Genomic DNA, 14,833 nt, shown 5'->3' with positions numbered 1-14,833 from the left:
CCCACGCCCCTCCCCCTCCCCCCTCCCGCCCAGCTGGGCCCAAACCCCTCCCAAGCCCAGCTTCCCAGACTCGTGCGGGACCCCGCCCTTCTCTCTTCCTCTTTCCCCCACACCCAAGCTCCTCTGCTTCGGGCCCGCTGCACACCCTGCCCTCTGCCTGGCTGCTCCCCGGGCCCGGGAGGCTGTGGCCCCTCCAATCTAACCATCGCTCCCTCTGCTTCTCCCACAGGGCACTCACCGGGCCGACCTAAGCATTCCCTTCTGTGACTATGCGCTTAAGGTCGCCTCCCCGCCAAACTCAAGTGCATGAAGACAAAGCCCGGGTCTGCTCTGCTCACTGCGGCGGCACCAAAGACCACGCCGCCGCCCGGTTAGGAGCAGACGCCCAGGGCCTGGTGGGGGTCCCCGTAACCCCAGAGAGCACGAGGCTGTTCCTCCTCCAGGTTACGGGCTGAGCTGTCGGGGGCCCAGGGACGGGCCTGGATGGGACGCCACCCCCTCTTCGGCCCGTCATCCTGGGCTCCTGCATCCTGGGGGTGGCCCGTCGAGCCTAACCTCAGGAGACAAGAGGACAGTTGCTTGTGCCGCCCCCAGTCCATCTGCTCCCCTTCCAGACTCCAGTTTCCTACGCTCAGACCTGCTTCAGATAATCTGGAATTTTTTCTGCTAAGGAGGGAAGCAAGATGAGAGTGGGTGTGGGGACAGATCCCCTTCCAGTTCTGTCTGGTTCAGGCTGACGCGAGTGTCAGTTTGTGTTCCCTGAACAGCCAAGAACGAGGGGGAGGGGCAGGATAAAGGAGGCGGGGGGTGGGGGGCTGGGCTGGGCTGGGTCGGAAAGGTGGTCCGAGTGACAAGACTGGAGCCCCTTCCCTCGGCTTCGGCCTCGGACCCCCATCCAAACAGGACTTAACCTTTGACAGGTGGCCTTCACCTGCCCATTCACTGCTTTACACGTGAGCTCAGGGCAGCAAAGTAGACTCCAGCTGCAAAGTGACGGGACGCCAGACAAGTAACACCGCTCTCCCCAAACCTCGGGGAGAGGACCAGGCCGCGGCAACGCTTTCCTGAACGTTTACCCTGGCACAGGTCACTGAGGGATGAGGGCATTTGCAACGTGATGGCAGGAACCCCAAGCCTCAGCCGTCAGGCTGGAAGCAGGAGGCAGGGCCAACTCTGGCCCCTTCATTAGGCTTCTCCACCAGTGAGCAGCGCCAGCCCGGAGGGTCTCAGCCAAGCCTCCTGGCCTGGGAGGGAGCCACGGTGACCCCCGCCCACTGTGGCTCTGACGGCTGGCCAGCGGCTCCAGGACTGAGGGTGCTGGGGGCACAGTGGGCATGGGCTGTGCCCAGGCAGTGCCCAGGCGCCCGGGGTGGGGTGTGGGGGGGCGACCAGAGGACGCCCTGAGCTCAGCAAGGCAGGAGGGGTGGGAGAATGGCGGTGGGGAGAGAAAGGAACAAATGTGGGTGGGAAGACGCTGCCGTCTTTTAATCAAATGCAAATGTAAGGCTGATAGCACCGGACTTGCCTAATTTCTGGGTCTGTAGTTTGGGCGGCGCTTGGAGAGGAACGAGCACCCTGAGGAGAAGCTTCCTGAGCACAGGCTCCGTGCTGCTCGCAGAGAGGACCCGGGGACAAGTCACCTGGGGGCTGCGCCCCGGGATGAGACAGCGCGAGCACAACGGAGGCAAGGCCCAAGGACACCCGAAAGAGAGAGGGGGCATTCTGGAGACGGAGGGGCCTGGCTGCAGGTGCTGTGGGCTGAGGGCTCATGAAGGCTCAGGAGGGAAGGCCCAGAACACAGGGATCGGAGGACAGAGGATGCTGGGCTGCGTCTCCCTCATCTGCCTGATGCTCCCTGAGGACAGGCCCTCCTCCCGCTACGACCCACACAGTGAGCGCAGACGGGTAATGATGAGGCAACATCAGATTAAGAAATAGCTCTTTTAAGCCTGGCAGCCGGCCAACAAGGTAGCTACAATTTGACCTGTTGAACAGGTGAGGAAACCAAACCTGGCCCAGGGCCTCAAGACCAGTTAACACAGAGGCAGGATTTGAACGCAGGTTTGTCTGCCCCGTACCCTGTGCGTCTGACCACCGTGCTCTGTATCTTTCCTTCCAGGACCCCCGTCAGAATACACAGAGCTGCTACAAACAGCTTGCAGTGAGAAGCTGGGAACTCTGTGATTGTGATTCAGAGACAGGATTTCAGGAGGAAACCCAATCTCTGTGCCGTGTGGGAAAGTGGCAGGAATCCAGCCCCTGCCCAGCCCCAGGCCAGGCTGGGCTCCTCTGGGGTAAGTCCCTTCCCATCCCCCACCGGAATCCCACCCCTAACGCCAGGCCAGTGGGCCCCCCAACCCCGGCCCCAACACCCAGGCCCCAGCCTCACGCCTGTGGGAAGGGACGGGTCAGCGTCACCCCATCACCTGTGCTCCCCTGAGATAAGGAAGGAGCCAGGATGTCTTGGCCTCATCCCTCCCCAGATGTCCTCCCAGCTGTGTGATAACAAGCCAGCAGGGTGGATTCCATGTCTCAGCCCTGGAGGACGTTTCAAGGACCACCAGAGGGGCTGTTGGCGGAAGGAGGGCCTGGAAACGGGTCAGGACGATTCCAGAGGACCCGGGGTGGGGAGGGAACAGATAAGGTCACCACAAAGCTCTGGGTCAGGCCTGAGTCCCCATCCCTCCCAGAAATGAGGGCACTGCCAGCTCGTCTCTGATCTGGACAGAAGCCAGGCCTGAGCTGAAGTCCAGCAACAGGTAATGAACCTGAACACAAGGTGCTCCTTCTGCCACCTTCACGCACCCACCTTCAAGCCCTCTTTTCACACTGTTTCTATTTTCTTTTTTATCACAGTCTAAACAGCCACTCGGCTGAGCAATGACCTTACACACTTTTGATACAGCTGTGACTCCTGGAGAATGTGTTTTTCCCCTCTCTCCTGTGATGGCTCTCAGGCCCCCCACCCCCCAGGGGAGACGGGCAGGTCTCCGGCACAGAGGAGCCCGGAGCTGTGGGCACCACGTTCTGCCTCGTGGACCAGCGGCAGGAGTGCGGGTCTGTGGTTCAAAAGGCAGCAACCAGGCATGCGGGGCAGTAACGCGGAGCAGAACATGCTCAGTAAGGCCGGCCCCTCCCCCTGCAAACCCGGCCGCCCCTGCCTCCCCCGCAGCCCTGCAAGACTCTCCCTGTCCCGTAACAAACTCGCCCTCCACCCAAGCTGGCTCCAGACACAACCAAGAGGCCGAACTGAACTAAACCACCAGGGCTGAACTGGAGCCAATCCGTGAGTGACGCCATTGGGCTCACTGGTCGCCACCGGGTCTGCAGAGCCTCGGGATCAGCGTGAGGAAGCCAGGGGTCTGGGGCCTGCGGGGGAGGCGGCAACAGAACTAACTGGACGGTCACAGGTGGCGCCAGGCACCCCGACTCCCTCTTCTATTTAATCCCCACCATTACCCCCGCGCAGGGCGCGTAAGCTCCATCCTATAGGTGAGGGACGGGTTCAAGGAGGGCGAAGGGCAGCCAGCAGGTGAGCATCAGGGTTGATGTGGACCCTCATCTGCACGACTCAAAGCTGGTGCTTTTCTCTTAGGCCAGGCAGCCAGGGCCCCAGAGACACCGGGTTCCGGCCGAGGGCGGACATGCCGTCCCCCTGCAGCTCTCGGGCCGGCCATGGTCCTGCCAGGACAAGTGTGCAGGGGGGCGACGTGAACACAGCTGTGCTGAAAGTGCCCTAACCACAGACCCCACACACTGTCCACAGCCTGGCAGCGGGGACCAAGGGGGTCCGGGGGACGTGTTAGGCGGCCTGTGCCACCAAACTCCTGCAGGAGACCTCAGAACAGGGCCGCGCTATTTAGAATAAAGGACAGGGCGGCTGCCCAGAGGATCTGCCGTGTCTGTGGAACTCTGCAAGGCCAGAGCTCTCCACCGGCGAGAGGCCCTGTAGCACGGTGGTTAAGGACGCTGGCGCTCGAGCCGGCCTGCCTGCGGGCGGCTCCAGGCTCCTCACTTCCTGGCTGTGTGACTCTGGGGAAGTTACTTAACCTCTCAGTTTTCTCATCGGTAAAATGAGAATAAAAACAGCACCTAACTCACTAAGTTGTTCTTGACGGTTAAATGAATTAATACACGTACAGTGGTCAGCGCAGTGCCTGGTACATATCACATAATGACTGACAGATATTATTATGAGACCCTGGATCTTCCATGAAGCTAACACCACCGCCCCCGCCCTCCACTTCCTGCAGATGCAGCATTCGGCGGAATCTAATCTAGAAATCAGGAGCCACTGGCCACGGGGGAGCAAGGAGGTGGGGGGAGAGAAGTCAGGCCCTGAGATGAAGATAGCTGAATCTGTGGCCTCAGCCCCGGGCCAGCCCTTCCCTCCCCGCACTGCCAGCTGGCAAGTCTGACCCCTCTTTGACTACCAGGGAGGCTGAGGCATTACGGGGCTTATTCTAGCTCCACGGTTACGAGGGACAGGTCCAGGGTTCACAGGCAGAGGGGCCAGGGGAACAGCTTATCCCAGGCGGACACAGACGGCCACGTCTCCTCCCGGCCAGTCTAGTCATCCTCATTGTGGCCACAACCTTCCTGTCCACGGGGGAAGTCCTCTCCCCATAGCCTGCCTGCAGCTCTGGGCGCTGCAGCCCCAGCACCGGCCACGGCTGCCCCGTGACCGTCCGTCTATGGTCTGCTTCCCAGATTGGACACGCTGGGACGCAGGGTCTCGGGACCTGAGGAACGTTTGCCGAGGGCCAGAGAGAACTGATTCTTACAGGTCGGGGCTCTCGGGACCGTATCTGCCTGAAGGCTCTAGACTGTCTACAGGGCAAGGGGGGGGCAGATGTGCCTACTTGTGCCAGAGGCAAAGGAGTCTGGATGAGCCCGAATCAAGCCTTGGCTGAATCGCAGCTCTACGCGAACTTGCCGAGTGACCCCGGGCTCCTCTAAGTTTCTTCACGTCTAAGTCCGTGTCAGTGCGGGGTTTCCAGTCGACAGCGACGCACCAGGAGGGTCACACTGGCTGCTGAAGATGAACAGCTCCCACACCTGCGGCAAATGACCACTCCTCCTCCACCCCCGCCCTGCCCCTGGGACCCCACTACTCGGCACCCACGGGGTTAACTTCCGGCGTAACAGGGAGCCCCAGGCACCCCCAGTTCTGCAGCCTGGCCCGCGAGGATTGTGAAATAGTCTGCGTGTGACCCTTGAATAGCATCTCATCGTGAGGCTGACCTGGGTTCCCACAAAGCGCTCAGCACAGCTGGCAAACAGTGGGTGCCCACTAAGTGCTAGTTGCTGTTGTCAATCCCCAGTGAGTCCTGCCTCTGAGTGTCCTGGGGACCACCACGGGGCCTCGGGAGGGAGGCTGCTGACCCACCTGCAGAGTACGAGGCCGATCGGCGTCTTGGGCACTGCTGTTTCTTCCTGGGAGCTCAAACCCTGTGGCCAGGCCCTCGGTGGCCCCCAAGCCACGGGCTGGGCAGAGGTGCCCAGCAGGGAGGCCTTGCTGAGCGTCCAGGAGAAGCAGGGGCGGCCTCTCCCGGCTGCCCGCTGAGCCTCAAGCCCTGACCCTGGGGCTGGGGAGCGGCCCTCGAGGTCCCTGCTGTCCACATGACAGCAGTAGCACTGCCTGCCCGCCCAGGGGCCACCGCGGCCTTCGCTGCTGTTAACGCCCTCCCCGCGGAGCCGGACGAAGGGAGGCCAGGAGGTGAACGGCCCAGCACCCCTGGACGCCTTGTCACCGTCCGTGGAAACCGTGAGACATCGCGACACGCCTGCGTCCTCCAGCAACCCTGAACTCTTGGACTCCTGGGGGTACCCGACTCCAGGACAAAGCCAAACACCCCAGCTCCTGGGACAGTGGGACCCCATGGCAATGCCCAGGGCACGGAAACTGGTCCAAAGGACAAAGCAGGAGGAGGATTTGCACTGGGTACAAGGCTCCCCATCCTGCCCTGGGGCACCCTCGCCACCTCGAGCCCTGCTACCCGGGACGGCCCTTGAGCACCGTCTGCTCCCAGGGCTCCCAGCCAGCGAGCTCCAGTCTGGTCCTCCCACGCCCTCCAAGGAAAAAACTGGGTGGCTGGAATGCCTCAGCCCCTTATGCCAAGTGTTTCTGACCCCTTGAAACAGCTCCCAACTCCTAACTCCTTCAGGAAGCCTCCCCGGATGCAGCAAGTACCCTGGAGCCGAAATGCGGTGCCCGCCCTACGCACGGCTCTCTTTTCACGCCAACCAAGTCGTACGTCACGGGAATACTCTGTCAGCCCTCACACTGGTTTACGTGCTGCCGCTGCCATGTACGGTCTGATGCAGCTCTGCGGTGGGCTATGGGTGTAGGCTCTCCCGGGGGCTGGGGCCGGAAAGTACTGACCCCTCAGGCCTAATCAGAGCTGCTGCTCATCAAAGACAAGCTTCTGGGCACAGAGGCATCCTCCCCCTTGTCCCTCCCATGTGGACACTGCAGGGGCAGCAAGGGCCACATTCGCTCCAGCGAACAGACGTGGAACTTGCAAGGCCCTGGGCTGGCTGGTGTGCTCACTCAGAAACCCTCTCCCAGGACCAATTCCAGAGCCGGGACTCTCTCGGGGGCCTTTGGGGGCAAGCCCTGACAGCTCCCCACCAAAGGTCTGCCCAGAGCCTACTGCAACCCCTGGGGCCGGTCATGGTCACGTCAGGGCCGCCCCCAAGCCGCTTGTCCATCTCCTTCCCCACCTCTCCCGCAGCTGGATGGTACCCACGATGAAGCCCCCCGTTTACCTGCTTCTTCCGTTTCCAGTCCCTCCCATCTCTGCTGCCGGGATCCCAACCTGCATTTCAAAGCGCAGGTCACTTGTCCACAGTGTCCCCTCCTGCCCACAGCACCGCACTCCCCCCACACGCCGACCGGCTCCAGGCCACCCTGCTCTGCCCCGCACCCCTTCCCAACTTTTCCGTAGCATCTGCCCCGCACGGGACGAGCAGGAACCCTTATCTCCTCACCCAGCAGGCCAGCAGCTGGCGAGCGGGGCCCGAAGCCGCAACCCCAGGAGCTCGAGCTTCGTCCACAGCGACTGCTTGACAGCAAGGCTGAATTAAATGGAATTGAACTCAACACTGTGGGGGAGAGGGGTCTTCAGGCTCCTGGAAGCTGACATCACAGGGGTCAAGGTCAAGTCCTGGCCCTGTGGCCCACCTGCTCTCCTGGCTCGGGCTGCCAACCCACCGCTCAGTTGTAAGCGTGGGCTCACGGGGTCGCTGTGGGCAGTAAGTGACTCATTAAACCTAAGGGGCAAGAATCCAGGCCCCACGTGGGCTACGGCTGCTGGTTGTGGGCAGGTCTCCACTTTCTCTGGGCCTGTTCTCCCCCCGCGGAGCATCAGGTCCCGGAGCCCCGGGGAGGTAACTCCGCAGCCTGGGTGTGCTGGAGCCCGTGGCCTATGGCGGCTGAGATTCTGCACGGAGAAGCCAGGCCTCCCGGGTGGCTGCCTGCGCCCCCAAAAGGGAAGGCCTGCTTGGCGGTCACCAAGGGCAGAGGGAGCCTGTGTCCTCCTCAAGGTTCTTTTCTGGCAGAGGAGCCAGGCAGGGAGCCCCAACCCCTGCGGTCTCTGCCTGGGGGTCTCTTTGGGGCAAGTTGTTCCAGCCCAGTCGTGGTTCAGACCCTTTCACGCCTGGGCAGTTGTGTGCGTGCACACATGCGCGCACACGGACAGACACACACACACCCCTTTGGTCTGTGCGTAGCTGCTAGGGGCCGAGTGTGCAAGTGTTTCTGTGCACCGCTCCACGTGACACACCCAGCCCCTGTGCACCCTCGTGCACACCCTGACTCCCAGCCCATCTATGTCCTGGGGCTTTACGTCCGGACGTGAAGGTTTACGTGCAGGTCTCCCCACACGCTTGCCTGTCTTGCGCTCTCAACCTTCACTACCTCCCTAAGCAGCCCAAGGTCACGGCTGACGGCCTGGCTCTCCAAGAAAACTCCAGCGCTTTTCACCAGATCACTCCCAATGGCAGCGCCCCAACTGGACACCCTTGCAGACGAGCCAGCTTCCCCGGGGACCAGCCTGGGCACAAGGGGCCCACACCCTGGCTTCGCGTGCCCGACGCACGTGAGCAAGCGCCCTGGGAAGTCGGTCCAGAGCCAGCGCTGCTGCTTGGAAATTAGAGGACGGTGCAGGAACCGCCCGCTGCAGAGGCCCTGAAACATATCATCGGGATGTCGAAAATAGACCTGACGAGGGCTCAGGCCAAGGCCCGCCCTGGCCACTGGCCAAGCTCTGGCCAGAGCTGAGCTGGAGCCGCGTGGTAAACAGGCAGGGCTGGCGGCAAGAGCCTGGGCGCTGCCGAAGCCCGAGACCTCGGGGTGAACCCGTAACGTGCCCAAGGTGGTGCCCGTGCTCTCCCGCCTCAGTGCCGGCGGGGACCCCGCGCCTGCTCGCTCCCCCCACCGGCCGCACCCCTGCAATCTGCCCCTTCTTCTGCCAGAGGCACAGGTGCCGATCAGAGACGAAGAGCTGGTATCCGCCCTTCGTGGCACACGGCTGCGACCGCGCCGGACACGCCCTGGGCACAGCTCCGGGAGACAGACACCGCTCCCGGGGCATCTTCCCGGTCTGAGCCCTGATGCCTGCTGGTCAGAAGGAAGCCTTGGACCCAGGGGGCTCTGGTTTTCTCTCCCTGCAGGGGCCGGGTCCCCAGGAGCCACAGTAGGGGGAAGCTGCAGGGGGCGGTGCCCGCTCTGAGGGCTGACGCAGCCTTCCAGGGCTTCCACGCAGGAGCGCAGCCTGCCCACACAGGGCCAGTGAACTGCGCCCGGCCCCCCGGCCTTCCTGGGCAAGAGAGGGAGGCTGCGGGCCCCGGGGACATCAGACGCAGCTGGGTAATGCAAACAGGCTGTGGGAGGAGGTCAGCCAACGCAAATGAGAAGCATGTGGCATCCACTTCCCCTTGGCTGGCAGGCCGGCACAGGCCTCCAGGCCGAGGGAGACGCTGCGGGAGGGAGCCCAGGTCAGCCAGGTGCTGGGGGGCAGACCTTATGGGGGATGGGGGGTCCAGCTGGGGGCTGGACTCTACAGGGCCCAGGAATCAGGAGAACAGCTCGGCCCCTCCTCCTACCAAGTCTTACTGCAAAAGAAAAGACAGACGGGAGAAAGAGCAAGGGGGGGGCGGAGGGAGGAAAGATGCGAGGGGATGCAGTCAGGCATCTGAGAGGCAGGCCAGCCTAACCCGAGAGGATCCAGAGAGCAGGTCTGCACCCACAGGTGGAAACTCTCAGGAGACAGAAACTCTGCTCAGCGGGCTTTCTAATAACGAGGGCTTTCCAGGAAAGTGAGGTAGTGAGCTCTCTGTCACCGGGAGTGTGTAAACAGAACACCCACTTGCCTATGATGCTAGGAGGGAGTAATTTCTTTTTAGGTGGGTGGCTCAACCAGACAATTTCCATTGTGTGTTCTGTGAATCCCAGGGGGGGAGGCGGGGGCTCTGCACGGAGAGGATTCTTCTCTCCGGCTGTACAAGAAGGCGCCGCAGAGCAACAGGGATGGGGCTGGGGGCTCTGCTCAGCTGGGTCAGCGCAGGACCCGCTCTCCCTGGAGCCCCATGGAGCAGCCTGCACCCCCAGCCCTCGAGGTCAGAGGCTGTGGGCTGTGGGCACGGGTGTGGAGGGGCGGCCCAGAGCAGGGCGAGGCTGGGGGTCTGCAGAAGACAAAGCCTCTGGTGTTGGCAGCTGGGTGGGGACGGGATGGACCACGGGGGTGGGTGGTTGTGCCCACAGGAGATGTTAGCGGGTGGGATGAGAGCTAAGGGTCAGCAAGCAGCCCAGGAGTCCAGGCGACTTGGTGCTGTTCTGCCTTCAACCCCCATCCAGGAGGGCCTGGGGCCTGAGGGTGGAGCCGCTGCTGACCACCCAGGGCATCTCCCTTGAGAGAAGCCCTGGGCACCTCCCCTCCACGCGTCCTTGTTCCCAGAGCACGGGAGCTACCCCAAGGCCTTCCCGTCCCCCATCCACAGGGCCGTGGCTGCCCGGGGAGAAGGAAGGCGGCTTTGGCTGCAGTGGCCTGAGCAGGGCTATAGGCCCAGAGGGTAAGAGCAGGACCCCACGGGCCCCGGTGGAACCCGAAGCCTAGCCCTGGACACGGGGAGCAAAGAAACGTCCTCCCCAGTGCTACCCTTGAGGAGGCAGAGGCGTCACAGCGGGAAGGGTCTGTGCCAGCTGCCCCTCCGCTACGCACGCGCTCACCTGCAGGGGCCGCTTGCCTTCCCTCACCTGTGGCTCTACAAGCCCGGGAAGGCTGCAAGTCAGCGCCCTCACTCTCCTGCCGGGCCTCTGGGGAACCACTGGGAAGGCACCAGGCACGGCCCTGTGTGTGGAGCCTTGGGCACGAGAGTGTGGGCGAGCTTGCACACGCAGCCGGCTGCTCGGGCACTGGATTTTGGAGGACCCCCGGTGCACTGAATAACAAGGAAGAAAACCATCTGAAAAGCCATTTCTTCCCTCCCCCTATTTACAGCATCCCAGAATGCAATCTCTAGAGTAAATTCCCACCGCCCAAAAAAACCCCACAACAACCCACTGGCTTAGAAACGGATAATTTCCGGACTTCCTTCCCCTACTCTGTTTGGCCTGCGTCTCTGAGGGCCTAACCGTTGTCACGGCAACCCCTCACATGGGTCCAGACACTTTATGAGGAAGTGGGACCAGGCGCTCCAGCCGCCTGGGTTCCTTGGCACCTGACCTGGTCCCCTTGCCTGGAGGGCTCAAAAGGGGGTGCAGTGTGGCGTGGGGTCACCAGACCGCTTGGAGGTTCTCGGACCCAGGGCTGAGGAGATGGAGAAGTGTGGTAGGGACGGGATTGTGTATGTAACTGCTCTGAATTAAGACAGGCTCTCTTAGGCACCTGGGGCCCTGTCAGGGTCCGACCACCTCTCCCTGCACCCCTCCCTAATGCCAACAGGTAGGAGAGAGCCGTGGAGCAGCTCTGCCATTCACAAACGGGAAACGTGAGTCCCAGAGGAGGCCACAGAGCTTAGGACTTCTGCACAGGGAACTCAGGACTGCGGCCTCCTGCCTGCCCCAGAGCCAGGCCAGGGGCCGGTGACCTTACCTCTGGAGCCGAACCGCCTGACATGGACTGCCCACCAGGGTCCGAGGGTATACGATCCCTGAGACAGGCCCCCTTCCCCTGGACACTCACCCCTCAGTCTTCCAAGTTTCTAGGGTTTACCAGTGGGACCCTAGTTCTTTGGCAGCTTCCAAAGCGAGGGAAGGGCAGGGCGCCTGCCTGGACCATCTGGGCCCCAGCTGATTTCTGGCAAGCCGTGATCAGCTTTCATTCCCTTTCATTCCAGAAAGGCTTTTATTCAGGGCTGCCTCACTCCCTCTCCCTCCAGCAACCAGGGCTGGGCAGCTTCCGGGGTCTGAGATGGTCCCAGGCAGTAAGCGTGTCCTGACTTGGAGACTCAAGGGTGTAGAGCCTGCGTCCTGCACCACCATCCGGAGGCAGAGGCGTCCACTCGTCTCCCCAGGGGCCACACTGCTCTCCGGGGAGGGTCCTGACAACCCGGACACCTTCATGGGTTTTCCTGTCCCCCCACCCCACACAGGAGAAGGGCTCTACCTGGCCGTCACCTTTTCCCTCCTCCCCTGCCCTCCCTGCTCCACCCTTCAAGGCCACGGCACTGCCCGCCTGCAGCCAGCCCCGCCCGGGGTCGGTCCAGCACATTCACCAGACTTTCCACTCCTCTCCCCGCAACAGCCCCGCCGTGGGGTCATCAGGGCCGGTCTGGTGGCCCATGCCCAGCACACATCAGCTTGGTCAGGTGCCTCTTTGCCTGCTGACTCCCCTCCCTCAATCAGGTCCCCTACACAGAGCTGCGACTTAGCAATCAGGACAGACGTGCAGAATCTGCCTTCCCATCACTGGCTCAGGGAAGACTCCAAGCCCCTCGAGGCTCTGACCCTGCGATTCCGGACCCCCTGCGAAATGGGGTGTGTTCTCCCCTCACTCCCAGGGGCGCTTTGAGACATGACAAGTGCCAAGTGGGCTGAGGGGTTACCGCAAAGCCTCTCCCCCCCGACTCCCCTCACCCACCAGCTCCACGACTGTCTGCCGGGGTTTCTGTGGTCACCGCCTCTCGAGATGCAACTAAGAGGGATTCGGCCAGGCAGCTAGGTCCTGGGGCAGTGCAGCGACTGCAGGACTGGGGAAGCCTTGACCTTGAGTGGCTCTGATTTATCTCCTGTGTAGACACAGCCATAGCGACGACCCAAGTCCTCACATTAAAGAGGAAGAAACATTTTAACAGATTTTTAAAAGCATTTCAGGTCAGTTGAAACTGAGTTCTGGTCCCCATTTTGTTAATAAAATGTACTGTCCTTGTAAGTGAATTATTTGTTCTAAGACAGTTTAAAAAGCTGAGGGGAAAAGCCCAAGATAAATAGTACTACCCCCCACCCCCACCCCCGTCTCAGCCCTGCAGGGAGTGTTCTCCCCGCCTGCCCCTGCACCTCCCCTGGCCTCAGTCACAGCTCAGTACCACCTCCTTAGAGGCACCTAAGCAGGCCTTCCTTGGTGTCTGCAGTTACTTTCTTTCTTTTCTCCTTTACTGTCTGTTTCACCCCATTAGACTGTAAGCTCCTTGACGGCAGCACTCCGCACAGGGGGGGAGGGGGGAGGCCGCCCCTCGGCTTCTGCCCCCACCCTCATCCCCACGGGTCCCTGCCTGCGGAGGCCGGGCCCTCAGGCCGCTGCGCCCCCCTCTTTGCCCTTGTCCAGCCCCCCAACTGCCCCTGCAGAGCCCATACGCGGCCTCCTCTGTGAGCCTCTGAATCCAAAGCTCCAAATCCCTGCCCCTGCTCGGGAGTCCCCCGTCCTGGCCCAAACGGGGCCTGGGGATCCCGGGAAGGTCGCGGTAGGTCGAACCCGTCTTCCCAGCGCTGCCTTCTCCAGGCCGCCAGGCGAGCACCTCACCCCCCATTCCCACGCGCCCCACCTCGCCCTGCCCGTCACTCGAACCGCAGCCCGCGTCGGTCCCGCCCCTCACACGCGCACGGACACGCCCCTCCCCAGTCCCCAGCGGGGCTGGCAGCCCGGGAAGCTCGGGTCCCTCGGCGCCGGAGGACCCACATCCCCGCCACCGCAACAAGTCCGCGGATCCACGGCGGCCGCCCGGCTCCGGGCCTCGCCGCTGTCCTCTCGTGGCCCCGGCACGGCCCGCGCCGGCTCCCGAGGCGCAGCGGCCTTGCGTCCCGCGCATCCCGGGTCCCTCCCTCTCAGGGTACAGGGTCCCCGGGGAAAGCAAGCGCAGCTCCGGGCCCGCTCCGGGTTTTTTGCTTAGGCTCTTCAGGCTCGGAGAACAATGGGGAAGCTCTCTGCGCTTCCTCCGCCCGAGCGAGCTTTGTTCCTCCCTTCCCGCCCGCTCGGCTTCCATTAGCCAAAAGGCAAAGGCTTCCCAGTCAACCAGGAGTCTCCGCGCGAAAGCCCAGACCTTTCCACACGCCCTAAAAACCTGGGGAGTGGGGTGGGGTAGGGGTTTGGCCCAGGCCTGGGGCCGGGGCCGAGGTACAGGACACGCGTCCAGACGCGGGCTGCCCGCCTGCCCCCAGGCCCCTGTCGTGCCTCCTTGCCAGAGCCCATACCCAGGAAATCCGACTCGTGCTCCCACCGGGGATCCACAGAGGAAGCGGAGCCTCAGCTCTGCTCCGCGGCCAAACAGCCCTCACATCTGCTTTCCCCACATCTGTGCTCTAGATCGGCTCCCACCGGCGCTCCCCGGCAACGCTGAATGCGCTCTTGCCCAGCACAGACCACACACGGCAGAGGTCACCACCAGCCCCCCACGTTTTGCCGTATTAAGATTCTAGGCTTTAAGATCCCAGGAAGCTGATGGGCTCTATTTCTGAAAAGCTAAGCCCCCCACCCCATTGTCCTGCCTCACCTCCGGCAGGCCAGAGCAGAGCCCCAGCCTGGGCAAATCTCTACCAAGGCGCACTTCAGCCATATGCACCTGGGGATGGGCCAGCCCTGTACATCTGGGCGCAGTGTCCCCGCATAGCCCGAGCCGGGGTCTAGAGAGCCCCGCCGCTCTCCCCACAGCTTCCCTGGCAGCGGGCGACGGGAAAGGCAGGGGTGGGGCGGGGAGGCAGGACTCACCCAGCACTTGGCTGAAGAGCAGCTGCTCCAGGTCTCCCAGCACGGTCACCACGAGCTCGGGGTCCACCTTGAGGAAGGCGCGCTCCTCCTGGCCCTTGGCGGGGGGCACGGGCCCGGAGCCCTTCTGCGCCTTGGCTTTGCTGGAGAGCAGCTCGTCGTCCGACTTGCCGTCGTCGCTCACGGCCGCCTCAGGAGCCTTGCTGAGCGGCTTGACCTCGGCGTAGGGGCCGCGCGGGATCCGGCTCGGCTTCCCTAGGCTGGGGGCGAGCGGGGCCAGGGGGGTCTTGGCGCCGCCCGCCGGGCCGCCCTTGGCCTGGAAGAGCGAGTGCTCGGACTTGGACAGCGTCTTGGACATCAGCGGAGCCTCGCGGCCTTTGGGGCCCGCCTTGCCTAAGCCCTTGGGCGCCTTGGCCATGTCGTCGCTCCACTCGGGCTCGTATAGCTGCATCTTCTTCTCGGAGTCCGTGAGGAACGAAAGGTTGGTGAGCGACTTCTGCTTGCGCAGGTTGGAGGCGGGCGGCCCGCCGGGAACTCGGCCGTCCACGCTGCCGGACTTGAAGACCTTGAGCTCCGCTGCGCTGGCCCTGGCCACGCCGCCGCCGCCCGGCGCCTTGGCGCGCTTGGGCAGCATGCCTCTGCCGTCCGCCGCCGCCTTCCTGCCCGCGCCCCGAGGCTCCTCCGCGCCCCCG

The 14,833-nt window shown here is 63.1% G+C and overlaps 1 protein-coding gene across 1 annotated transcript in view; it reads right to left on the bottom strand.

Moving 5' to 3' along the window:
- The window catches only part of NAV1 (neuron navigator 1), a 132,935-nt gene extending 118,112 nt beyond the window's left edge, over positions 1-14,823 (bottom strand). Inside the window, 1 exon segment of the mRNA XM_007456145.1 lies at positions 14,145-14,823. Coding sequence (XP_007456207.1) covers positions 14,145-14,775 — 631 coding nt within the window. The 5' untranslated portion in view covers positions 14,776-14,823.
- Between the last annotated feature and the right edge of the window lie 10 nt (positions 14,824-14,833).

This window comes from Lipotes vexillifer, unplaced genomic scaffold (assembly GCF_000442215.2).
Source record: "Lipotes vexillifer unplaced genomic scaffold, Lipotes_vexillifer_v1.1 scaffold1201, whole genome shotgun sequence".
Classification (NCBI taxonomy): domain Eukaryota; kingdom Metazoa; phylum Chordata; class Mammalia; order Artiodactyla; family Lipotidae; genus Lipotes; species Lipotes vexillifer.
Note: the sequence above shows the minus strand (reverse complement) of the source record. Positions and strands in the feature narration are given on the sequence as shown.